Source organism: Amblyomma maculatum, chromosome 9 (assembly GCF_055883805.1).
Source record: "Amblyomma maculatum isolate TAMU_Amacu chromosome 9, ASM5588380v1, whole genome shotgun sequence".
NCBI lineage: Eukaryota > Metazoa > Arthropoda > Arachnida > Ixodida > Ixodidae > Amblyomma > Amblyomma maculatum.
In genome coordinates, this window is record NC_139352.1 from 79,526,325 (window position 1) to 79,552,280 (window position 25,956).

Consider the following 25,956-nt stretch of genomic DNA (forward strand, 5'->3'; position numbering starts at 1 on the left):
TAAGCTCTCGTTACTGCATTGCGAGCTGCGCGCACTTGATCTCCATTCCAGCCATAGCATGCGGAGAATTACAGCGAGTGCCCGCCGCGGTTCTTAACAGATCTAGCCTTCTAAGCTTCCTGTCTCACTAATGAATTTGCCAACGTCTCCTCTCATATAATCTTGTTTTCTTCGTGGTCATTTAATTAGGTCGCTAAATTAGCGGCGTGAACTGATGGGTCTGCTCATAAGCCTCTATTCAGTCGACTGGCAGTGCTGTGCGAAAATGCGGCCGCCAGACTAGGAAGCATAGTAATGAACATAGACCGCAGAGATGGGCCTGGTCTTTTCCAATTCGACGTGCGCGGCTGGGATTAAGAAAAATCTCCCTTTGTTTTTACGCTGAAAAAGAATCTTACGTAGTCAGAGCATGCTCGGCTTAATTGAATGAACGAATTAAAGCCCTTCCCGTGAGGCCGGGTCTTTACTTAATTTATTATTTCGAGTCTGCTTCGTCTTATTCCGCTCATTTCTTGAAGTCGCGTTTCCTAACGTCTTTATATACGCGATATAGCTTTTTGGATACGTGAACGCACGTCATTTCCGGCATGCCTTTGTAAGAACGCCTATAGAGATTGTCTCAATGTTAATACAAGGCGGATTGATTCGGTGAACTGGAAGCCAAATTTTGCAAGAAAAGAGACCTTTTTTCAAAATTTGGGACACGAGAACACGCCTAATTCTCGGTTTTCTGCGTGAGACAAGAAGAAACAGCAAAGCATTTGGCACTGCGCTAGGCGAGAAAACGGCTCTAAATTTGGAGCGACTGTTAACGCAGTATTTAGATTTCTTAACGCTTCAGTTTCTTATGCCTGTCCATCCCCCCTTTAGCCAAAATACACATATTTCTTTGGTGTCGTAGGTGCGAGAAGGCGGCCACCTAAATCACATGCAGAATGGGAATGAATGGCTATTGAGGCACATATGGTGGCGGCATCTCGGGACGTGAAATGCAAGCTTCCGAGACTTTCTGGAGAGGCAAGAACGAAACACGTCACGGAACCGCGTTTTAACGGGTTCTCCACGTGTCTAAGTGCTATTGGTCCGACTCGCTATGGTAGTCAGTATAAAGCGGGAGGCATGGTATGCTCATTAGGATAATAATGTAGCCAGCTACAATATGGCTGGCAGCATGCAAATAGTTCCAACGCAACGGAGTGCCACAAGCCGTTAGTGTCTATTGTGCATTAAATAGCCACAGTGCGGGCATCCTGCATTAGCGGTCCCTTCTGTGAGAATCGTTCTTTGTAAGCAATAGCTGTTAATAGTGCCCTCGGAGCTCTCTTGTGGGAAGCCGAAAGCTACCACATGATCTTGCGGACCAACAAAAATGTTCCACCGAAAGAAAAAAATGGAAGACTAAAACAGGGCAGGGCCTGTGTGCGCGTTGAAGGGGTTGGTGTAAAAGATTTCGAAAGGGAGCAATAAGTAGACTCTAGGCTGTTCTTACTAGCCACAGAAGCGTTAAATTCCACTGGTTTTTCTTTCATGCCCCCTATTCTGGCCGCAACTTTTTGGGAGTTCATTGGGAGGTTGCAGCTCGCCGTGCTCGTTGCAGGAGGAGCCTCCCAAGCCTCCGCCTCCGGGCGCCTGCTCGGAGATGCTGGACCGGTCAGTGTTCGGCGAGTGCCCGAACCTGGTGGACGTGTCCAAGTACCTGGATCAGTGTCGACACGACACGTCTCTCAGCGTCAAGGAGAACTCGGCCACGTGCGCATCGCTGGTCGAGTACGCTCATGCCTGCTGCCGCGCCGGAGTGCACGTCGACGACGGTTACATACAGAGATACTGCAGTGAGCACTGAACTGCCCTTCCTACACTACTCTTTACACCTAGGGAGCGTTGAACGTGGGCAGGGAGCGGTACATTCATTGGCAGCTGCACTGTGAGGTAGCGTGGCATATTTCTGGAAGCTTTCGTATTTAGGCTGGTAACTAGATCACGCACTTTTAAGGCGAAAGCATTTGATGACTCATGCTGTCGTGGACAAAATATGCCCCGCTTTTGCGGCGGCTCTGATTGGCCGAGGTGGGATGACGTCATAGAGGTCTCGACCAATCACAGAGCACCACCACAGTATGCGGGAATGCGTGCCTTATAGGGCCATATGTCAATGATCAACTACTAATTAATTAGCATATAATGAAATCATTGAGTAATTGTTAATTGATGACTAATAGGTAATGTGCCAATTAACTAATTGAGGTATAATAAAATAATCAAATAAATAATTACTTGCGTGAATTTTACCTATCTAATAATTAGTACCTAATTAAAATTTAATTAATTACTTACTAATCTGTGCAGTTGCGTAGGAGAATGCGGCACTCAGGCTTCCGCCTTTCTCTACTTTAGTCGCTAAAGACTCTCGTAACCTCTTTTTAAGGTTCTAAATGCAAGAAGATAACTTGAACCACCACCATGTGTATGCGTTTTTGCCAATACACGCATTAAAATGTAGCTTCCGCAATGCAAGGAATGCCAATCAGGGTAGGTGACACGGACAAGCACATTATTTATGCCGTCTAACCCTTTACCATATGTTTCAGCTGAAGTAAACAGCCTTTAGTTTACCACTAGTATTTCAAATAATAAATTTACCACAGAAGTCAACTATTATACCAGTCAATAGTTTCTCAGTTTGGGATTGCACCAATCAACTGCGCCTTGAGAATTTGTGTGAGCGCATCCCCGGTGAGACTACAAGTTCATCGGTGTTGTTTCATCGATGTTCATCAATGTCCTACAAGCGATGTTCTTTTTCGGTCTGCGCAGACATCTCATGCCCTGGTGACACCGCGTACATGAGCTGTCACGACGGGTGTCCGCAGACTTGCGATGCTGAGCACCATTCAGAGCAAGTTGCCAAAGGTGGAGCCGTTAAGAGCCACTACCACAAGGCCGACTGCAAAAACCTTCTGGTGGAGGGATGCTTCTGTCCAGAGGGCTCAGTCTTCATCGACGGACAATGCCAGCCTCGCGACGTTTGTGGTATGTCACTGTGTACTATTTTCATCCGTTTGTTAGCACCATATATATAAGCAAGCAGATATCCCATGTTGCTACACTCCTAGGCAGCTCGCACTCATCGCCTGGAAGTCTACATATTAGTAGTCTGACGTCAGTACTTCTGAACAACTACACGTACACGTTAATGCAATAATCTTAAACCAGACCTATACATCGAGCGAAAAACCGAAACTTGCAAACATAAGATAGAAAACGCGGACGTGTTCTTTTTTTTTTTTTTTCCTGTTTTTGCGTGTGTGCTACCATACTTCACACATACCTTAACCAATAAGCGCACGATGTCATCCTTGTTTTTCTAGAGTCCGGGAAGCATCGGGAGTCGAGTCAATTCGAATGAGTAGACTTTTGTGATTGAAAACTTCTTCCAGATTTTTTAAAATAAAAATAATCCAAAATCCAGAATAAGTCTGAAACCTCAAAAAATACGAGTGTTGCTGAAAATACACATTATACCATCTTTGGTTATTCCTTCAGATACAGTTGCTGAACACATTAACTGTGGAACGTTCTTTGACGAGAACGTTCACAGTTCTTGAACCCCTAAACCTATGTGCGCAAATGCAGTATGGGAAACTCAAACCGAGGAGCATTTTCTTGTTCTGAATATTTGGTGTATTTAATATCTTTCGAATTGTTTTTCTGAGGCGCGATTTTCACAAACACATGCAACTTAGCGTGTTGTATCGGAAGTCAGCGAGCTATTTGTATCGGAAGTCTTCTCGGTTATGAAATTACACCACTATGACCCCTGGTTTTGCTTCGAAGAACCTGAAGAGTTGCATCCTGTTTGTTTTTTGTCTCCTGACGAGAAGGATGGAGACTGTGTGTCATCGATATACTAACGGTAACATTCCGTTCTTTCCAGATCTTTGCGATGACGAGGGACATAAGGTGAGTCAGCTTTTTTTCATATCTTAGCTCTTTAATGTCTCTAACTGATCTCGTTCTGCTATAAATTTTCTGAAGCATCATTTGCAACATTTATACTTGCGTTGTTACAGAAAACCGGTTGGCAATGCTGGAATATAGTAAATCTGACTCATAAGCTCGCTTACAAATGCAATTGCTGATGGACTGTACATGTATACTATATAAGGCCTGTATAATAATACCATTGCAACGCGGTAATGTTGGTTCCAATCGCCTGAAAAACGTATGCGGAGATTTGATAAATGTCAAGGACCCACTTCACGCTTTTAAAGAACATTTTTCCGCCTTTCCTCAAGTTCGCTCCGTTAGCAATGAATCTATCCTTTCAATCTCTTAAAACTTTTAAACGTCACCAAACGACTGGCCTGAAAGCAAGGACAAATTTACCGCAAAAATAAAAGGCAGGGACAAATGCTCGCTTTTTTCGTTGCCGACACAAACTCTTCGTTGACAGGCGTCGTCATTCGGGCCTCGCGCGATGTAAAAAGCACTCGCGTGTTTGTGGTAGAAGAGGGCAGGACGCTTGACACAACAAAAGGCTCGCGCTCTCAACGTCCAATTTCTCGACAAACCCGCCGGCACTTTACGCAAGTGTCGACGAATGGCCTTTCAGGGAACGTCGGAAGCTATAACGCGCGACCAAGCGAGCGGACGAAAGCAGGCGCGCAGCCGCGTATGCAGCGTATAGTCGAGATGCATTCTCCGAGCACGCGACACAGACGGGATCAACAACGACAACAGCATAGAGTGCAGTGTCGAAGCTTAAAAGCGCGAAAGCCGGCTCTGCGACCGTGTTCCAACGTGCACTGCTGCTGTTGGTAAAGGAAACAGAAAGAAAAAATAGTAAAACTGGCGCCTCCTCAAGAGCCACGTTTCACAGAAAGCACGACCTTTCATACGGTACGAGGAATGGAGCCCCGAAATATGCTGCTTTTGCGGGGGCCCCAACAGCTGCCAGCGAGGAGTTAACATTGCGAATGACAGAAGCGGCTTTAAAAAAATGTTTTCTTTTCAGTAGGTAGAGCGTTTTTTGACGATAAGCTACTTTTCGCTGTCGTTTCTTTTTTTTTTTTTCTCTCGCACAGCATTCGCGCAGGTCGCTTTTGGCGAATGTTTCGAGTTTTTGGTAGGGTAAGTCGGTTTGCATAGAATACATTTTAAGGAGAACTCTTTTACCACTTTTCTCTCTGGCGGTTTATGGAGTTAGTGAGTGCACGTCTACCATCGCCTCGACTTTTGTTATACCCAGCACGAAGGGTACGGCTTAGGTCAAGAAACATCAGCCTACGCGACGCTTTGAAAACAAGAGCCGGATATATAAGCGTGTTCAGTGGTTCCAACAAAAAAACCCGAATTTTAGATCTTAACACAAGCATAAGACACGGAAGAATAATCGAGGCAGGAACTGGCTCAAAGTGACTCGGTTTCAGTCTCCATTACCGAAGCACTCCCAGAAAAAATTAGGACTAGCGTGTGGGAGTTTGGTAAAAATCACTGGCTGCTATGGAAGCAAAATCGAATTCCTTCTTGACAATTATAATTTTTTTTTTTGCGTTTTTGTTTTTAATTTCGCAATGCTTCGTTGATAGGCAAGGCCACAGGAACGTGAACGGTTTCGAAGTCACCGACTGAGCGAACGCTTGTAACATGTTCGAAGCACGCGGATCAGAGATGGATAGGCGTTTCGATTTACATGAAGTCTTCTGAGCTGATTTCGCTAGTGAAAATACTTTTTTGGGGGGGTTTGGGTGTATTGCGTTTAATCTCAACATTCCTTTCTTCAGCTTTAAAGGCCCGAAGGTCTGCAAGAAACTACCTGTAAAGGGTCTTCAGACTCTCTTAGATTTCAGTCTCTTAACGTTATTCGTTGAAACAGTTATCAAAAGTTAGTCTGACCAACGGCGGAGGATTGTAAACAAAGAGAATAGCTTTCGGGCGATTTTACTTAATTACACACAAACTGTTTGTATTTAGAGCTTCGGTTCGGACTTACTGCTCATGTATAACGGTCGAAAGAAACATGACTGTACTGTCTGAATAAGTTGCTCATATGTAGTTTTTCTTTTATTCTCGTGCTTCAATTTTTTATTTGTGAATAGAAAACAACGCTTTTATTTTCTTACTAAAAGAAACATAAAGGGTTCTTCAGGATTCATTCATTTAAATACTAGCTTTTTTATTAAAATTTACTCATTGCCCGTTTCTCAAGACGTCAGTACGCATACGTGGCCTCTCCAGCAAGAAGTCCACACAGACGAAGCCATAAGTTTAACCTAAAATATTCGTTTTTTTTTTTCTTTTTTTTTTTTTTTACGGATTTTCTAAAATGCCCTTAGCCATTGTCCTTTCATGCTCCTGAAAGCATTTCTAGGTCGTTGACGTATTTATCAGATCGCCCCGCACTCTCCGCTACTTGAAATTCGAAACAGGTTAATCTGTAATACGGTCTAACCGTCTCTACTTCCTCCGCATCGAGATTGCCTATCGCATTTTATCAGCTCTTGTGCACCGCGAAGAGAAATTTTAATCTATTTGATCTGTAAACAGTTTAGGTTCCATTTCCATGCCCTCCTCGGATCCATTCGTTTCCATAATTTTATGAGATCCTGTCTTCGGCTACGTTTTACAAGCGACATTCAAGTATTTGTTGTTGATAAAGAATTCGTGTCTTATGCTAGCTGCCATTCCTATCTGCATTGAAAAACAGATATCAGAGCCTATGTGCTCCAGAAAAGAGATATTCACCCAACAGCATTGAGAATAAACTCAGATGACTCCATGGCTGAAATCGTCTAGAAACTAATTAGCGGCAAGGTTTTCAGCAGATCGCGCTATTAACAAATTAGAGGTTTGCAGTTATTTAATAACCAATTGAATATCCTCCTACTCGATTTGCTGGCTCAGTTATATAAGAAGTGCAGCAAGTAATTTTAAAGTATTGTAATATTCGCTACAGTTTTTCAGGATTGTTGTAACAAATGGTCGTACGCCAGGCTTTTATCCGACTGTTGTTTCGGTAACTCCAGTAGCGCAAAGTTTGTTGTTGACGCCCAGGTCGCGTTTTTCATTTCCCGAGATCTGGAGCTAGTTTGTTTGTTCGCGTCATTCACTTTTAACAAAATATACCTTCAAATAAACGGCACTCATTTATTATTAGTTAACGGATGAGATGATTAGTTGCCTATGCCTTAACGATGTTGCATCCCTAAAACTGAACAATTATCGCGTATTTTCGAACTTACAGCTCTCACTCCACGCGTTCAAGCGCTATATACCGCAGCGCAACCTTTAGCCCCTCTGTATTTCACAGCTCTTTTTGGTGTTATTAGGAAGACGGAAGATTCTGAGGAAGATGCGAATACTTTATTCAGAAATTTTGCACCTATCATACTGTTTTGCGGTTGTTGTTTACTATGTAGTTAAAAAAATGCAATTTTTGCACTACTAAATATCCTAATATCTCACATGCCTCGCCATCACTGGAAGCGACTTCTATTTCTTCGCGTGGGCGCGAATTTACGTATAATATTTCTCAAACTTAAAAAAAAAAAAGGGGGACTAACAAAGAGCGCATTAGCTTGTGATACGACACAAAGACCTTGGACCTACTCCCCAAGGCTAACAGCTCCTTTATGTTTCCTCCTGTTCTTTGAAGCTGCGCAGAAGAGGATTACTGCATTACGAGGCAGGCGGCGCCTAGTGTGCTTCCTTGGCTGCTGCCTCAGCAGCGGCTCGTCTCACAAAGCCGCAATTGTTATGCGTCGCTTTGAGAGCAGGTCGGAAGAGGGCCATTGTTCGGAGCTATTGTGCTGCTCCGGGCGGCGTATAGGCCGAAACCGGATGGAGTAAAAAAAAAAAAAGAAAACTAGATCCTGCATTTAGAGAACTGGAGTCGTTGTTTTCGCGCGGCGGTTTTTCATACCGCATAAATTGGAGCCCACGAAAGAAAATAACACGAGCACGGGGAATTGGTTGGAGTAGAAGTGTAGGGTTAGGATGCATGTGGAAGGTAGGGGGGATGAGAATACGGGCTCTCCTGAAAATGCATTACAAATGTTTGGATAAAGAGCTCGGGTGAGGTGATCCTCTACACATTCCTGGTTCAGGTTAGGTGTGTTTCTGTAATGACATTGTATAACGAGAAAATGAAAAGGCCGTTGTAAAAGAAGGCAGCATTGCAAAACATCGATCGTAGAAAAATTAAGACGCCCAGAAAGGAGAGCGTTTGAAGATCCTGCTCGCGCGAGATGCACTACGTACTATTTCATGAATATCGCGTTAGAAATGACGACACTGACAGCGCAGGGAAGGCTCGTGCTATGATATTATTAAAATCTCGTCGACTTGATGCAGTGGTTAGGGCGCTTGAATTCTGTCGCAAAGAATGAAGGATCGAAGTCCGTGGACTGTGCAATGTCAGTGCAGTTAAAGAACCCTAGGCGGTCAAAATTTCCCGGGCCCTTCACTATGGTGTCTCTCACAGACTGAGTCGACTTAGGAGGTTAAACCCCATAAGCCAAACCGAACCAGCTATTATTAAAAAAGCTTTGAGTACCCCATAGGCCTCGAATACCATCGTCGGTGTGTAGGAGAAGCGGCACTGACAACCCGTTGACGTCATAGCCACATGGCCACCATTGAGAATGTCCTACTTCTCGTAAAGATTGCGTTAAACGTGACGTCACGCATATCACGAAAGGGAATAAATGTTTTCATGGAAGGCGAATTGAAGCCATCCGCATGGCTCAAATCATATATCTTTGTAAAATGAGTTCTAGTAACATTTCAGGCTATCGGTCGGATTCGAACCTAGGACCATTTGGTTCAGAGGCTTACACCCTACCGACTTGGTTTTGCAAAGCACACTTGCCCTGATTGGGAAAAAAAGCGGACTGTATGTATATGTTGTGCATTCAATGAGCACAGTAACTGTACACACGGTAGGTTATTAGATTTCGTTTGATTTATAGGGTTTAACTTCTCAAAGCGGCTAAGAGAGGCGCCTTATTTGAAGGCTTCGAAAGTTTTAACCACCTGCTTTCTTTTTTTTTTTTTACATCCGTCGATATCATACAGTACACGGGCGCATTGGGTTTTGCTTAAATCGAAAAGCGGCTGTTGTGGCCAGATAGAATACGTTGCATTATGCTTTCACATTCGAAGCACGCAAGTGATCTTAGGTGTCCTGCGTAACGCCTTGCGTCCTTGCCATTTGCAGGGTCGGTAAAGCCAGAAAAATAATTAGCGCTCGAGTGGTACTGTGTAATTAATAAGGTAAAAAATTACAGGTTTGCCTTACGTTTGCTTGTGTGCAGAAATGCGAAAACATTGCGAATTCAGTGCATAGTTCCGGTATAAGTACGGAGTTTCCTTGCTTAGTATCGTTGCTTAGTTGCCGTTTCTATTGGAGAAATTCGGACGAAGTCAAATTTCGAGGGCCAAAGGACTAAACTTTGGGGGCGGTCCACCCAAATTTGGAAGCCACCATTAGGTCTGCCGCTCTAAAATTAGATTAGAAAACAATTATTCTTTGAATTGGGATGAAGTCAACTTCAACGGTCCCGGGAAGCCAAATTTTCATGTTAGCTCACCTAATATGCTAGTCACCACTGACTTGGTCACACTCAAATTAGGTTAGACAACATTTGTGATTAAATTCGAATGAAATCAAATTCTGGAAGTGGTCTATCCAAATTTGGAGGTCACCACTGAATTGGCTATACTTGAATTATTTAGAGATTGATTTACGTCAAATTCTTACGAGATTAATCTTGGAGGTCCACGGGGCCAATGTTGGGAAGTGACTTTTTCCCGGCATTGTTTTTTGACCATCGCTGCAGGGCCGGAAATGGTTCGCATGTCTTTTGTTATCTGCTATTCCTATTTTTCCTCGCCAAAGCATCTTAATAAAGACCGTTCGTCTCTCATTCGTATACAAACGAAAAGTCAAAGCTATAAAAAAATTACCTCAAGACAGCAGTGCGAAAATTTATCTTGATGAGCTCGCAGAGGTAGTTTAGTGAAAGATGACAAATGGGGACCCGTTGACTTGAGAACTTTCTAAGATACTCACGGTCAACTAAAATTTAAAATATAGTTTATCCCCGCCTCTGGCATTGAAGTTTTTTCATGAAGAATTATTTGAGAATTATTCAGTGTCGATTGTTGATCTAATAACGGCAATGAAGTCAGTTGAATTTTGTCCGTATAATATTTCGAAAGTATATTTTGCCTCTGAAATTTTTGGGCTGTCAGCATGGCACGCTTAGACTTTTTTTTATTACCTTGTTTGAACTCGCGCTGTCGTGTGCTTCGTTTTAGTGTTTTTTTAAATTTATAGGAAGTGCGAGTAAATATAGGCTTCCTACCTCTCTAGAGTTTCCCGGCATAATAGCGCTAATTGCTGCATTACGAGAGAGGTTTTTGTAGTATGCGCTGACAAAAATACAATTAAAAGCCCCGGTTTGTTTGTTACGATAAACAGAATAATTAGGAATGCTCTTTTTATACGCATAAGACACCTGCTTAATAAATCCATTGCAAAATGTCTCGAATAGACCTGAAGCTATTTATATCTCATTTGCCTAAGGCATATTTACCATATGAATACTGAGGTGCGGTTGCAGCAAGAATAAACGTTTAAATTCACTGCTCGACATCTAATATTTCTTCTTTTTAAATAATAATGGTCCTTCATAGCTTTGTCGCTTTCGAATATTAGACACTTTAAACCTAACCTTTTATCATCATTTTATTTTCCGCAGCACCGGCACCCTAGGCATTTACTTTTCTTCCTAGGTGTAGCTACATTTTAGGATGCGTTCTGAGGAGCTTTCTCATGAAACAAATCTTGTCACGTGGTCTCGTTTCTAGGCGCAGTCCATACTAGCCCATACGCAACTGAGGAGCGATTGTATCCCTTGCCTAACTATCGCAAACAATCGGAAAATGGCGCCATCTGTTAGTCACCTGTAGATAACGGCACGTTACTCAGTAAGGATAATAAGAAACTCGTAGATTTTATAAACCTAGAGACTCCAGAGAGATTCTGCGCAAGCTTAAAGATCAAACAACTTAATCTTCCGCCACATTCCAAGAGAGTCCCACTTAAGTTGAGGACAACCCAGAGGGCTATGGAACGAAAAATGGTAGGGGTAACATTAAGAGATATATGAAGCGTGCAGAGTGGGTCAGAGAAATAACTCAAGTTAGCGACATTCTAGTGGAAATTACGAAGAAGAAATGGACATGGGCAGGACATGTAGTGCGAAGAGAGGATAACCGATGGTCGCTGAGGGTAACAAACTGGATCCCAATGGAAGGAAAGCGTAGCAGGGGGCGGCAGAAAGTTAGGTGGGCGGATGAGATTAAGAAGTTCGCAGGGGTCAAGTGGATGCAGCTAGCACAGAACCGGGTTAAGCGGAGAAATATGGGAGAGGCCTTCGCCCTGCAGTGGGTATAATCAGGTTGATGATGATGATGATGATGACATTTCAAAATCTCACCTCTAGAATACTTTCTGCGCACTGCTCGAATATTTATGGCGGTAATCAAAAATATATCTATGTTTAACTCTTGTAAACCTAAGTACGAAATGGGAGCTCTGTTTAAATTGGTTACACTTGTTGTTGACCTTCCATGTGAAAGGTCGAAGTCGTTGGAGTAATCGGTGGACGCAATGTTAGGGGCCTACTTTAAACCAAGCTCTTGTCTTCAAGGTCAACTTGTCCCACCGGATGACCATAGCGAAACCTGGCATCATAAAGCTTACCCTCAAAATTTCAACGAATATATCCAACATTATAAAATTCGGTTGAGTGTTCGAGTGCCCGGCGTATGGTGACAGTCGTAGCAAATAGGATTGTTTGTCCAGATAACATGGGTTTGCCTGGTTTTTTCCTTCGGTGCTATTTGGAAACTAGCCAGTTTTGGGCGTTTATCACATCCTTGACAATTCTTCGCTTCGAATTTCAATGCGGTGACATTAACAGGAGCAGATAAGTTTCATAGGTGCAATTTAGCAATCTCTAAGTGCGACTCCAGCGCTGATAAGGGATTCTAAAATGAGCGTGACAGGGCAACAGCGGTGACGTTAATGTTTACGTGACGTGTACTGCACACAAGCGATATAACCGGTTTTGGTCAAGTTCTGTAAACAGTGATTGATGTCTCGCAATAAAAGCGAATTTTGAGCTACTTATCCGTCATTTTAACCATTTTTCGTAATATGCCACATCTTCCTGTCAACACGACGTAACGGATGCTGCGCTCACCATATTGGTTGCAGGACAACGAAGATTTCTACAGCGCATCAAAAAATAGCCGGTGGATACTCAGCTTGAATTTTTCATTTTGTTCGGACTAAATTTTTAACTGGATTGCTTTTCCCGCTCGCAATATATTTTTCTCCTTCTCATCAACCTGGCCGGATTGCGCTGCAGGTAGGCGACGAGTGGCAGAAGGACAGATGCACGCGCTGCACGTGCAAGAAGGGTGGCCGCGCCGACTGCCAGGTGGAGGTGTGCCCCTCGGACCCGGTGTGCCACGAGAACCAGAAGCTGGTGCGTGTCGCCGACGAAGACCGCTGCTGCGATGACAAGTACTGCCGTGAGTATAGAGCGGCTGCTTGCATATTTGAACATTGCTACCATGACGCTGCATGGTGTCTGTCTGGCGTTACCGGCGGTTCCAGTTTCCGCTAGCTACCTGAAAGTGCCGTGCAAGATCAAGAAACAAATTAATATTTCGTCCTATTCTATTACGTCCTGAGTGTTTGAGGAAGAAAAAAAAACGAGGGCTCGAAAGAAACCTCCTGGCTCAAGGAGGTTGCTTCTGAGTCTCCTGCAAGCCTCCTCTTTTTGTGCGTCCTGAGGGGCCACAAGCCTTGAGAAAGTGAAAGTGTATCGTCTTCTGAATCCTTCCAAGCTGCACTGATAGATATCCTAAGAAACCATAAAAACCTTAGAAGCAAACTCGCTGGGCTGTATACTTTTGACAGGGGTTGTACAGTGTCGTAGTATGTGGTATTTACATTTAATAAACCAGATTTTACGCGACTAGTCAGCAACCATACCGCTGACACGTAGTTCTTCGCGGGCTGGTCCGATAGACGTCTTAATACTTGTTTCTGCGCGCCCTTTCGTGATTTATTGAGACCCAAAATTTCTCCCGTTTTCCATATTTATCCACGCTTTATTTCTCTAATAATATTTCAGCTTTACTATAGTGTATTCTTTCTGAATAAAGGGGAGGAATGGGGTCCTAGTTCCACTCTGCCTTCAAAAACACAGAGCGAGACAGCTTGAACGAAAATTCAGAGAAAAGCTAGAAAGTTAAGCGCACATTTAGAACCTCAGCGCTCGCGTCGATAGAATGAAGAAAAAAATGTGAACAACTAGAGCGCAGCGCAGCTGCGAAAAAGCGGCTTCGCCGTATTTGCCCTGCCTTGTAACTCCTTTTCACACGAATCCTGGAAGAAAACGTTCTGAAGGAAGACGAGCAAACTGCTGACGGCCGACTCTTTCGCAGAACCACGCCAGAGATGTGTTTGATTTTTTGCTATAAAGCTGATATAGGGCTTGGCACGCTCAGTCACTTGCGCTGCAGCCGGCCCTTTGTCGGGCCCGAGTCGTCTAAGGGGCACTTTAAGAGTGGCACCCCCTTATTCACCGAGAATAACGGATATTTTGTAAATGATCAGTCTATACACAAGCAGTAGAGTGTGAATTATTCTCTTCTTCTTCTTCTTACTCTGCTCATTAAAAAAATACAACTCTGCAAAAAAAGCAAGAAAGTAAAGAACGCCTGAAAGCGGGTGTCTCCATCCTTCGTGTAATACATCTGCTTTGTTGGGAGCACGGCCCAGCTTGAATTGCGCCATGATTGCAACGGAGGCGTTCGTTCACCTAATGACGTAATTACGGTGTTGTCGCCAAGCTTCCGTCTATTATCTTTTCTTGGTGGAATGGAGATGATAGAAAAGCAAGATACAAACCTGATGTTGGGGAGGAGTGTCAGCGTCCACGGCACAGGAGGAGGCAGGGCTTTCACGTGAGGCGATGTCTGACTGCGCACAGTACATGCGACATCTGCGTTATTCGAAGAAGGTATCCGTACCAAGAAACGTTTATTCCTCATTGATCAGCCCGTAATATCTAGGTCTCTACCTCCGTGCTGCTTTTCTTTCTTCACGCTCTCCTGCAATCGGCGAGGCCATTTTCAGGGTCCCATTTGAATGGCGCGCCCCCTATTGGTTCAGGCGAACCCTACCATCTGCTTCGTAGAAGTTTAGACGCTTTTTGGAATGTTTGAAGAGGGTACGTTAAGGCATCAGCGGTCAAGTTCGGAATGTTCAGGCCTCTTAGGTGTTAGAAGTCACGAGAACCAACGAAACATTGGAGACTAATGAAGCCCACCGGCACCTCGCCAGACATTCGTACACACAAAGCTGTATTTTACTTATTTGCGGGAAGAAAGGGTTCATTGTCCCACTCTGTATTTGTACAATCATGGATATGTCAATGAAGATGTTTAGTACACACGCGAGTATTGTAGCAGAAGACACAGGACAAAAATTAGGAGTAGGATCAAGTTCCGCAATATGAGTAGATACATTCAGTTCAGTTCAGGCGTTCAGTCGTGTCCGACTCTTCGTGACCCTATGGACCATGTCACGCCACGCTTTCCGGTCTCTCACTATCTTCTTAACATCACATAGCTTCATCTGCAATGCCTCGAGAATGCCATCTAACCATCGCGTTCGCTGCCTACCCCTTCTCCGGCGACCCTCAACCTTTCCCAACATCAAATCTTTCTCCAGCGACTCCTCTCTTCTCATCAGATGACCAAAGTAGCTGAGCTTTAACTTTAGAATTTGACCCTCCAATGAGCAGTCAGGGTTTATGGTCGACAATATCGACTGATTTGATCTTCTGGCAGTCCAAGGAACTCTTAAGAGTCTTCGCCAGCACCACAATTCAAACGCGTCAATTCTTCGGCGGTCAGCCTTTTTCACAGTCCAACTCTCGCATCCATACATCACAACTGGAAAGACCATAGCACGGGTTATACGGATCTTGGTTGGCAGACTAATGTCTCTGCTCTTTACTAGGCGGTCAAGGCTAACCATTGCTCTCTTTCCCAGAAGCAGGCGTCTCCTAATTTCATGGCTGCAGTCTCCTTCCGAGGTAATCTTGGCGCCCAAGAACAGAAAATCTGTCACAGCTTCCACTTCTTGTCCATTGATGCTCCAGGACTTGATAGGGCAAGACGCCATGATCTTCGTCTTTTTAATGTTCAGTTTAAGCCCAAACTTCTCACTCTCTTCTTGTACGCGCATCAGAAGTCTCTTGAGTTCCACTTCACTTTCTGCCATTAAAGTGGTATCATCCGCATATCTAAGGTTGTTGATACGTTTCCCAGCAATCTTCACTCCAGCTGAAGACTCGTCCAGACCGGCCTTTCTCATGATGCACTCTGCATATAGGTTAAATAGGCAGGGCGACAATATGCAGCCTTGCCTCACCCCTTTCTCAATCGGAAACCAATCAGTAAGACCATGCCCAGTTCTGACTGTGGCCTCTTGCCCTTCATAAAGGTTCCTGAGGAGACAGATGAGGTGAATTGGAACTCCCATCTCTTGGAGAGCTTGCCACAATCTGCTGTGATCTACGCAGTCAAACGCTTTCGCATAATCAATAAAGCAGAAGTAAATGGGTTTCTGGAACTCTCTTGCTTTTTCCATGATCCAGCGAAGGTTGGCAATTTGGTCTCTAGTTCCTCTGCCCTTGCGAAACCCAGCTTGCACGTCCGGAAGCTCCCGATCCACATACTGCTGCAGCCTACCTTGCAGGATTTTTAACATCACCTTGCTAGCATGCGAAATAAGCGCGATCGTGCGGTAGTTGGAACAATCTTTGGCACTGCCTTTCTTTGGAATGGGGATGTAAACTGACCTCCTCCAATCCTGTGGCCACTGCAGGGTTGTCCAAATCTTTTGACATAATGTATGCAGTGTGTTAACAGCGTCGTGGTTGAGGTTTTGAAGCAACTCAGCTGGAATACCATCCATTCCGCTAGCTTTGTTCTTAGCAAGGCTGGCTAAGGCCCATTCAACTTCACTCTTCAGGATGCCCGGCTCGAGATCAGTAATCACAACCGGCTTATGTTGGGTTTGCACATCCGGGTCCTTCTTGTACAGTTCTTCTGTGTATTCCTGCCACCTCTTCTTTATCTCTGAGGCTTCAGTGAGGTCCTTGCCTCGTTTGTCCTTTATCACGCCCAGCTTAGCACAGAAGCTTCCTTTGATATCTTTGATTGTCTTATACAAAGCTCTTGTGTTCCTTAATTTGCTGTTGTCCTCAACTGCTTGACACTGTATGTTCAGGAAGGCATTCTTATCTCTCCTTGCTATTTTCTGAAAATCCGCATTGAGAACCTTGTATCTTTCTCTTTCCCCCATACCTTTTGCCATCCTCCTTTCCTGAGCTATTTGCAAAGCCTCTTCAGATAACCAGTTTGCTTTTTTGCATTTCTTTTGCTTTGGAACTACCTTAGTAGCAACTTCTTGTATTATATCACGAACATCAGTCCACATCTCTTCGGGCTCTTTGTCTTCTAGATCTAATTCTTGAAATCGATTCCTCACTTCCACAGCATATTCTAATGGAATCTGATCCAGATCATACCTGAAAGGACTTCTAGTTTTCTGCGTTTTCCTCAATCGAAGCTTAATTTTGGCAACAAGAAGCTGATGATCGGTGCCACAATCGGCCCCAGGCCTTGTTTTTACTGCTTGTATAGCGCTTCTCCATCTCTGCCGGCAAATAATATAATCGATCTGATTCCTGTACAGACCATCCGGTGAAATCCATGTGTACAGGCGCCTCTTGTGCTGTTGAAAATGAGTATTCGCTATGGTCAGGTTGTTTTCTTGACAGAACTCTACTAGCCTCTGCCCAGCTTCATTTGGCTCACCAAGACCGAACTTGCCTGTAATTCCGGATATTTCTTCACTCCCGACCTTAGCATTCCAGTCTCCTATGAGAAAAACGACGTCTGATGATGGGGTGCGGTCTAAAAGGCATTGTAGGTCCGCATAAAATTTCTCAACGTCAGCTTCTTCAGCAGCAGTGGTCGGTGCATAGACTTGGATAACTGTTATGTTGAAAGGGTGACCTTGGATCCGAAGTGAAATCATTCGGTCGTTTTTGGGGTTGTACCCTAGCACTGCTTTGCCCATTCTTGTGTTTACTATGAGAGCGACCCCATTCCTTCTCTTGGATTCGTGCCCACAATAAAAGACATAATGGTCGCCGGAGTTAAATTCTCCCATTCCGGTCCACTTGAGTTCGCTGATACCCAAGATATAAATGTTCAATCTGTCCATTTCTCGCTTGACGATATCCAGTTTACCTTGCGTCATAGATCTTACATTCCATGTTGCTATGTGATATATCTCCTTGCAACATCGGACTTTCCGGTCGCTTCCCGACACATCCACAACTGAGCGTCCTTTTGGCTTTAGCCCAGCCGCTTCATTCGTCCTGGAGCTACTAGGAATCGCCCTTTGTTCATCCCCAGTAACATGTGGGACGCCTTCCAACCTGGGGGGCTCATCTTCCGGTGCCATATCGATAATGGTATTGTGACTGGCCATAGGGTTTTCTTGGCAGGAAATACTGGAGTGGGTTGCCATTACCTTCTCCAGTGAATCACATTTTGTCAGAACTCTCTGCCGTGACCTGTCTATCTTGGGTGGCCCTACACAGCAGAGCTCACGACTTCATCGAGTTTCGCAAGCCCCTCCGCCACGACAAGGCAGTGATCCATGAAGGGGGAGTAGATACATAGCGCCTTCTAATACCGCCTTTTCATTCCGTGAAGTTTTTAAAGCTTTTCTTCTTTAACGTATACAATCTTTAAAACATTATTACATTAACGTCCGTACACATCCCAAGCACGGATTAGTACGTGACAAGCCCCAAGACGTGTTCACTAAGCGCCTTTCTAACACTCTTGGAACCAACCACCCTTCATTGCCTCTACGTTACGTGCCCGCTTGGTATGCAAAGGGCCTGGCTTCCAACACTAATGACGACAAGCTTATTTTATTGAATTTCTCCCGTTTTCTGAAGTACCACCATTAAAGGAACCTTCTAGCCAATTTTGCCTTCATGTTAGACCTCCTCAGTTCGGCGGCTTTATTTGAATAGGGGGGATTTGAAATTCCCGCGTAATCTTATGTGGTTTAGACGTCATGACCCTGTCAACGAAGTAGGATTTTTCACGCCCGCCGTCTGCATGGGAAGCGGCTTTTCGGCGGCATGAGCTATATTTGACATCGCGTAAAAATGCAGTTTTGTCTGAAATTAGTATATCGGGCTAAAGTAGTGCTGCAGAGATGTTGCTATTCTGTCTTCTGTCCTCACATTTGTCACCAATCAAATATATTCCTTTATTGATTGGATGTGCAACTAGAGCGCCACAAAACAGAACTTGTCGCATCGGTAAAGCATTGCTTTGGAGCGGTTATGCAGTTGGCATCCGAAGGAACAGGTTCCTGCTCGGTTGCACGTCGTTGCTATGCAGCCGTTGTTATTTAGCTGTTTCTATGCAGCTTTCCACCAATCGCAGCTGCTCCACACGCAAGACTGGATTTCTGTCGGTGTAGTAGCCTCTGCATCAGCGCTTTCTTCTTTTTCTTTTGCCTCAGATGACGTGGCACACAGCCAGTGGGCGATTGGCGAGGATTTGGTGCACAGTTCGCAAAAATAGCATTGTAGGCTCCACCTTCGATCTTTCTTTGCGGTCGAGCCGGCTAATGAAGTTGTAATGTAAAAGTAAAAAGAATGATAGAATAAACGAACCAGAGAGGACACGCAAAAAGGAAGAAAGGAATTGATGGAAGGGATCAATGGAATCGAAGTAGATGGGTAGAGGAGAAAAGTGCAAAATAAAGAAAGACGAAAAGAAACAAAGGAAAAAAAAAAGAAAATACATGCAAAAGCAATTAAAGTAGAAACCCGGTAAAAGGAACTACGGTTTGGTTTGTGGGGTTTAACGTCCCTATGAGAGACGCCGTAGTGGAGGACTCCGAAAATTTCGACCACCTGGGGTTCTTTAACGTGCACTGACATCGCACAGCACACGGGCGCCTTGCTTTTCGCCTCCATTGAAAAGCGGCCGCCGAGGACGGGATTCGATGTCGCGTCCTTGGGAACAGTAGTCGAGCGCCGTAACCACTGCGCCACCCCGGCGGACCAAATGAACTATGGAAACAGAAATAAGAAAGATAGCAAATCAATTCAAATTGATGTAAAATGTGCAAACGTGGTGGAGAAAAACACAGATCTTTGATTTGATGTGGTATTTTGGATGAAACCGGACGCCGCGTAGGGACGTGATGAAGGCAGGAGTGGAGACGGAGGCTGGAGTTGCGCAATAATTGCTAACAAAAACGCTGCCAAAGCGCGTTTCAGAAGCGGAGCGCCGGCGGGAATGCTGCATGTTCCAAATGTGATCGTGTTCTCAGCATTTCGGATCGTTACAGAAAATGCTTTTTGAAGGCGATTGAGTAATGCTTTCAGCTTAAGCGAGAGCGTTGCGCAAATTTCAGGGGAGCATCAAAGCGAAATAGATTTTGTACGTCGAGTTTGGTGCCACTTCTAAAATAGTTTCGGGCTTAGTTGCAAACTGATGTATTAAGCGGTGATTCGAATTGTTAGCCCGCCTATTTCAGTTCACTTGCTCGTTAAGGGCATTGTGCAAACATAACGCGTGTGGAACAAGAAATATGGAAAAAGAGGACATTGAAACAGATTTCAATGGCTAATGGGGTTTCGGGGTGATGAAAGAAGCCCTCCTTTATAAACGTCAGCGCAAACTATAGGCCATGACTGCCGCCACAAGCGATTATTTATTACTTTCCCACGATTGTAGCCACCCTGATTCTATTTTCAAGTTTGCAAGTTTCGATCGCAATTTCAAGGTCATCGACTTTCCTATCTTATAGCCGCTATTTGTTTTGATCAGTAGTGAGAATACTGACTTTTCGAACAAATATTCCGCATTGCGGATTGCTTAGGACGTGTGATGGGTCGGATATGGCTTCTGCCTCGTCCTCTTCTTTCAGGCGCGCTGAAGTCAAGTTAGGTTAGTTTCTGTCGATCGCTTACTGCTTTATAATTCAGAACCCAATTTTTCACAAAAGAATATGGGGATTTCGTGCGCTAAAAAATATCTTAAAAGCGAAGTACAGCTATTGCCGCCTTCTGCCGACTCCGTAAATGAACTGCGGGGAGGCGAGACACTTAATTCGGCCCACATCATGGAGGCCAGCCTTGCCAGCCTACCTTTTATAATACATCTCCATAAGCCCAAGAAACCACGTAATCAAAATTTTCTTCTTCGACAGTTGACATGAGCTGATCCGCTGCGTCGTCTCTTCTTTTTTTTTTTAATCTTCAAAAAATACTTTGCTTCAGCCATTATGTGCTGAGGGAGTTATATAGGTATTACAATTCTCATTCAGGCTCACGTTTCGACATTTTGTCCGCTCGTGCTATACGTGCGTGCGATTATGCATTGAGAGAAATTGGTCGAAAGTAATCAGCTGTCTGAAGACTCGCTTTTGAGTAGAGTTAGGCCCGAAATAGACTATTGGCTTTCTAGAACAGCGCTGTAACAAAACCACTAAGATTCAGGGAGAAATAAAGAAAATCATGTGCTATGTCTGCTCGTAACAGTTTGAAATATACTGAGACCTTCTCTGCTCAAATGCATTGCATAATGGCCTTCATACACATTACCTCTGTCGGCGTTCAAACTTGTTTCCTTTTTCTCACCACGGGGAGAGAGTCTATAAATTTCATTGTCCCATACTTTTGGGTGGGATTACATTGAGCCGAATAAAGTGCATTTTAACAGCGCAGGAACATAATCTGGGGGACTGTTATCCCGTTTCCATCTCCCTTTGTGGATATTCGTTCATGTGGATGCACTTTGGTTCTCACTTACCTATTATCGGCGCAATTTGTGCCTCTGTTATACCTCACACGTACTCGTTGGCATACAGTCATAAGCTACCATATTATGGGTAAGGCCAGCCAAAGTCTATATATAAAGCCCCGTTTTAACCAGGCCACATCGACGTGATCAACGGGCACGCGGGGCCTAGGGGCCTGTTTCGGATTTAAAACCCAATCTCCTCGAGTCATAGGCCCATCTGCTGCTAACTTAGCCATGACGTGCAGTCTTGTGACGTCACGCAATGCTCCCACCAATCAGTGCCGGGCCTTATATCACCGGCCACCTAACAATTGCCGGAGGCAAGCTCGTTTCTCGCTGACGTCGACAACACCGACTCCGAGGTTCCTGTATAACGGTGTTTCTAACGCTCACGCGTCAAAATGAGGGCAGCGAGAACATTTTTCTCTTGATAGTGTTGGTCCGGGATTCAAGTTTCTTTATTAATATTTGCGCGAATACTGCGTGCTGCCGTCCGCTCACTCCCAGTGGAATTGCATGTTACTGCCTGTCCTACCGTGCGCCTAACGGTTTTACTTCAGAGAGAGGAAGAGAGAGAGAGAGTTAGAGAAGGTCCCTTTTAAAGTGCGATACCTGCCTGGAAGGCTTAGCCAGCACACTACCTGTCGTTTTGTTTTTTCGCTTTTGGCGCACAAATCGTTCCGCGACGACGAACTGACGACTCAGCTTATTTGTGCCGGATGCACGGACGAAGAGGGCGGTTTCGAGGACGTTAGGGAACGCTGCAGTGCAGCGAAAAAGAGCTGACGTGGTAGGCTGCTTCGAGGGGAGCACTCGTCGTTTTGTATGCCTGGGGAGCTTTTCCGCGCATGGAAAGTAAAGGTACCTTCGTAATGAAGCGAGCCAAAGAAAGAGAAAGATCACCGGTGGCAGAGAGCCTATGCCACATATGAGGTCGTCCCTCGGGGACAGTACTTCATGCTTCGTTAACATCACAAACCCCACCATTGGCCAAGCTCTTTTCCATTTATGTGCCTCATAAGTGCTGACAAATTTCTTCGAAAATGGCGCGCTGACGTAGAATGTAGAAGCAATGTCTACAGTGGAATTGATAAAGCGCCAAACTTGGTTGGTCCTGCAAACAGGAATGATTCGTAACGGGCTACCACCTTAACTGTCGTATTATTTTCTCGTTATTATATAGAGAGCTTGCATGAAGGGATGCATGCTGGGTAATCCGCCATGATGTCGTCGCTGGCAGCAGGCAGCGCAGCCAGGCTGAATTGAGCAAGTGCCTTGTCTTTTTCGACGCTCCACCGAAAATATACGCAGCTTTTCGTGCGCTGCCATTACGTGCGTGCAATTGTCCGCAGATTACTGAGGAACGTACGCATCGACGCAGTGCCCGAAAAATCATGCGCGCTATTAAGAAATCCTAAGCAGTGCGACGTACGTGGGCCTGTTCAAGCTAGGCGAGATCGACTGACTGCACTATGCATCTGTACCTGGCCGCCCGTCGACATCACCGACTGTCATGGTTTCTAGTTCTAGCAAGTAGTTTGATACATGCCCTGATTGGCGTCAACCTTGCGTGTTTTGGTCCATGCCAGCCGTTCGCATCGGCGTCGCTAGAGGAATCCCTTGCCTTCTCGCCCTCGTGCAGACATATTTTTGGAATCGTGAAGACCTCGCAGTCGACCTGTCCGATGGCGCCAGCATCTTCTGTTCGCACTACGCGACTATGTAGCCGAGGCTGTGTGGCAGTGCCGTGTTGCTTCGTCTGCTGTCAACGACAGCATCATGGCGATTTACCCAGCATGCATTACTTCATGCAAGCTCCCTATACCTTTAACTAACGGGGAGGTAGAGGACACAAGCGTTTCTAAATGCCATTAGGTTTTCCCCTTCAACATGTGTTCATAAGAGAGAAAAAATTTTAGACAGAGAATGGCTGACAACGCGTAAACGCCCGATTTCCTTAACTTGCAATGTGCAGGCTAAGGCGACAATTAGCTGTAAAATAATAGGCGTCTTACCTGAAAAGCAAATAAAGGCATGTATTTGAGTCATAACCATGTGGGCGTAATTATGGCGAGCCTAAGATGTGACTGCGCCCTATCGGGACTAGCTCTACGTTGATTTCGATCTTTGTAAAAAAGCAAGCAAACATTCATAGCAGAGTGCGGACGTTTTAGTTTACGACAAAGCTTTTAGTGTCATTCTGTGCCAATTAGCAATGAGGATCTGCTCCCTTAAAAGATGCGGGACATAACCGGAGATTGTTAAAGCGGTAACAATGGTAACTGAGCAGTAGACACCACAAAGATGCCAGATAAACCATCTAAAATGGAAGATAAATGCCCCGAAACGCCAGGTTCGAAAAAACCGTTCTCTCAATTCAATTCCCAAACACAGACGATGCTGCACCTTTTCCCCGAAGCTGAAGGGGCTGAATGGTAATTGTGTTTAGATTAACGACAAATTTCATCCGGTGGAAGCCTTAGTTTACACTGTAAGAGTTGTTTTTTATTTACCTTCGAACATCTGCCATATCTCATAATTTGGAGTTACTGTAGGATAATGTTAAAGTATATGCGTGCTTTCTTATAGCGTGCACGCGTAGATTCGTGCAATGTCTTGGTGACATATCCTCCGTATACCTGTTTTTATAAGCATCTACTAGCTAAATGTTAGATAAAGTGAGCACTCAAAATTTTCCGGCAACTTCTGCCCTTGAGAGTGGAACGCAGGGCGGTATTAACCTTTGGTTCGTTAACGCGACCAAAGTGGGTTCGGAGCCCTGCACAGCTGTATGTCTTTCGTAATTGAAAACAGGGCAATGACACAGCTTACGTGCAATTGTCTCTTCACATTCACATCTCTCACATTTCTTGACTATCCCAACCTGCGATATGTGTTGTTTTGCAAAACCCCATCATTAGAGAAAAAGGAGATAATCCTGACAGGTACGAAATTTCCGATGCCAACCCTTTCATGACTAATTTCTAGAAGTTAACATGAAATGACGCTTCCTATGAGTCGGTCAGCAATTGGCTATACAATACACCTGTAAGCTTTGTTCTCCCACTTTGTGCTTAGCCTTTGGGGAGCGGTGAAGAATTTCTCTAATCGAACGTACGCGGCGCGACAATCTGACAGCCTCATGTTTCGGGCCAATCGTAGCCCAAATTTAGATACATCGATCTTAACAGAGTTTTTATACTAGTCTAATGAACGGTGGTATGGTATGATATGTGGAGTTTAGCGTCCAGCAGCAGCTCCGTTTATAGTGGACACCGTAGTCAGGGTGCCACGTAGTCATTTCTCTCTCGGATGTCCGAAAGAACACGGGTAGCGTATTTAACATCATTAATTTGTCGATTCTTTGACAGTTCAATTTACGTACGTCGATCACTTTATGTACGTCGACCACTTTATGTACGTCGTTCATTTAAAACGATTCTCTCTTCGCCTCTTACCTCGGGCATCACAAATGACACGATCAATGTGACAGCCGAGAATAGACGCACTGGAAAGCCAGTCGTGACGGCACTGCCCTTCATCTTTTCGTATCTGTCCTTGAAGGAGAGTAAGCAAACATTCAAAAAGCAGAGCTGGCCGACGTAAACAAATAGCCTGATTTCTTGTGACCTCGTCCTGCATGCGGCCTTGTATGAGAACGCGGATGAGCCGACGTGGTGAAGATTCCAATTCAATATCGTCCGGCGGCGGCCATCGCTATGCTCACTGCCCTGCTCAATACCGTGCGACATTGTCGAAGCTCGGACTTGGGCTGCACTGAAGCAGGCCAGAACAGTTGTGGTAGCTCTCGAAATTGGTAATGCGCAGCCTGTAATCTACGCAGTTTCTGACTTTCAAAATAATCGCTATAAGAGTATCATGTAATGGGAATCAATTTAAGTATCAATGTAACGCGCGAGCCACCTTTCTTCACTGTGTTCCTCGATTAAAGGATCCCTGTTGTAGCTTTCGCTAAGCTGCACGGATTTAGTGTGCCAAAATGTAGCGGTGGCACGAGCCAGAAAAGAAGCACGCCGTTAACTGCACGCTGTGTGGGCTCGTTACCCCGTCTCGGTCTCCTAGCCGACCCTTAGCCCACCCTCTCTCTCCCTAGCTTCTTCCCTGATACGACCTTCCTCGATAACAACCCTCGAGTGCTCGATGTAATCGAATGCCACTGAACTGCTCTGTTCCGCTGATTGCCCGGACATCGGCAATAATCCTCCCGTCCTAGAAGGAGCTGCTTTGCACACGGTGGAAAACGCGTGCGTCTCCAACCATGAATGCCTGAACGAGACGCGGTTTACTGTAAGCAGTGTTGTAGTATACGACGCAAAAGTCTACATGGGCTTTTTGTGTCCTGCGCGAAGAAACCGCAGTGATCCGCGGTTTCTTGCACTGGGCATGCTCTACAGGCCTGCCACTGTACAAACCAGTTAGCGTCGTGCACTTTGTCTTCCCACATCGTTCTCTTGCTGCATGAAGGAATGTTTTCAGCTTTTAAGTGAGATAGATTGTCGAGGAAATAATTTACCGTAGTTTTCCTCCAGAAGCCCCGTTCCCACCTGAACAAAGCCTAAGCTGAACCATTCAGCGAACCCTTTCTGGCACTCGCGATGCAATCAAATTCCGCAGGTGAATCAATCAATCAATCAATCAATCAATCAATCAATCAATCAATCAATCAATCAATCAATCAATCAATCAATCAGTCAATCAATAAAACCATGAAACGGCTGAATATCGATGAAGTATTCACTCAAATCTTTACTCATTTATTGATCAATCAATTATTCTGTAAATAAGAATAAGGTAGGATGCGTTGATTGCTTTCTGAAGCGTGGTAACGTCGTATATGTAGCCGCGTCTTGCAATGTGAACAGATGGGAGTTTTTGCTAGGTTTAGCTTAGTTTAGCTCGTGGCACAGACTGGAAAACAATTACCTGCAA

The 25,956-nt window shown here is 44.7% G+C and overlaps 1 protein-coding gene across 3 annotated transcripts in view; it reads left to right on the forward strand.

The window, feature by feature from the left end:
• The window catches only part of LOC146179546 (uncharacterized), a 214,980-nt gene that overhangs the window by 162,300 nt on the left and 26,724 nt on the right, over positions 1-25,956 (forward strand). For all 3 annotated transcript variants that reach the window (XM_084579198.1, XM_084579200.1, XM_084579199.1), the window contains 4 exons: positions 1,598-1,832; positions 2,815-3,030; positions 3,935-3,960; positions 12,441-12,606. In XM_084579198.1, coding sequence (XP_084435324.1) covers positions 1,598-1,832; positions 2,815-3,030; positions 3,935-3,960; positions 12,441-12,606 — 643 coding nt within the window. The remainder of the gene's footprint in view (positions 1-1,597; positions 1,833-2,814; positions 3,031-3,934; positions 3,961-12,440; positions 12,607-25,956) is intronic.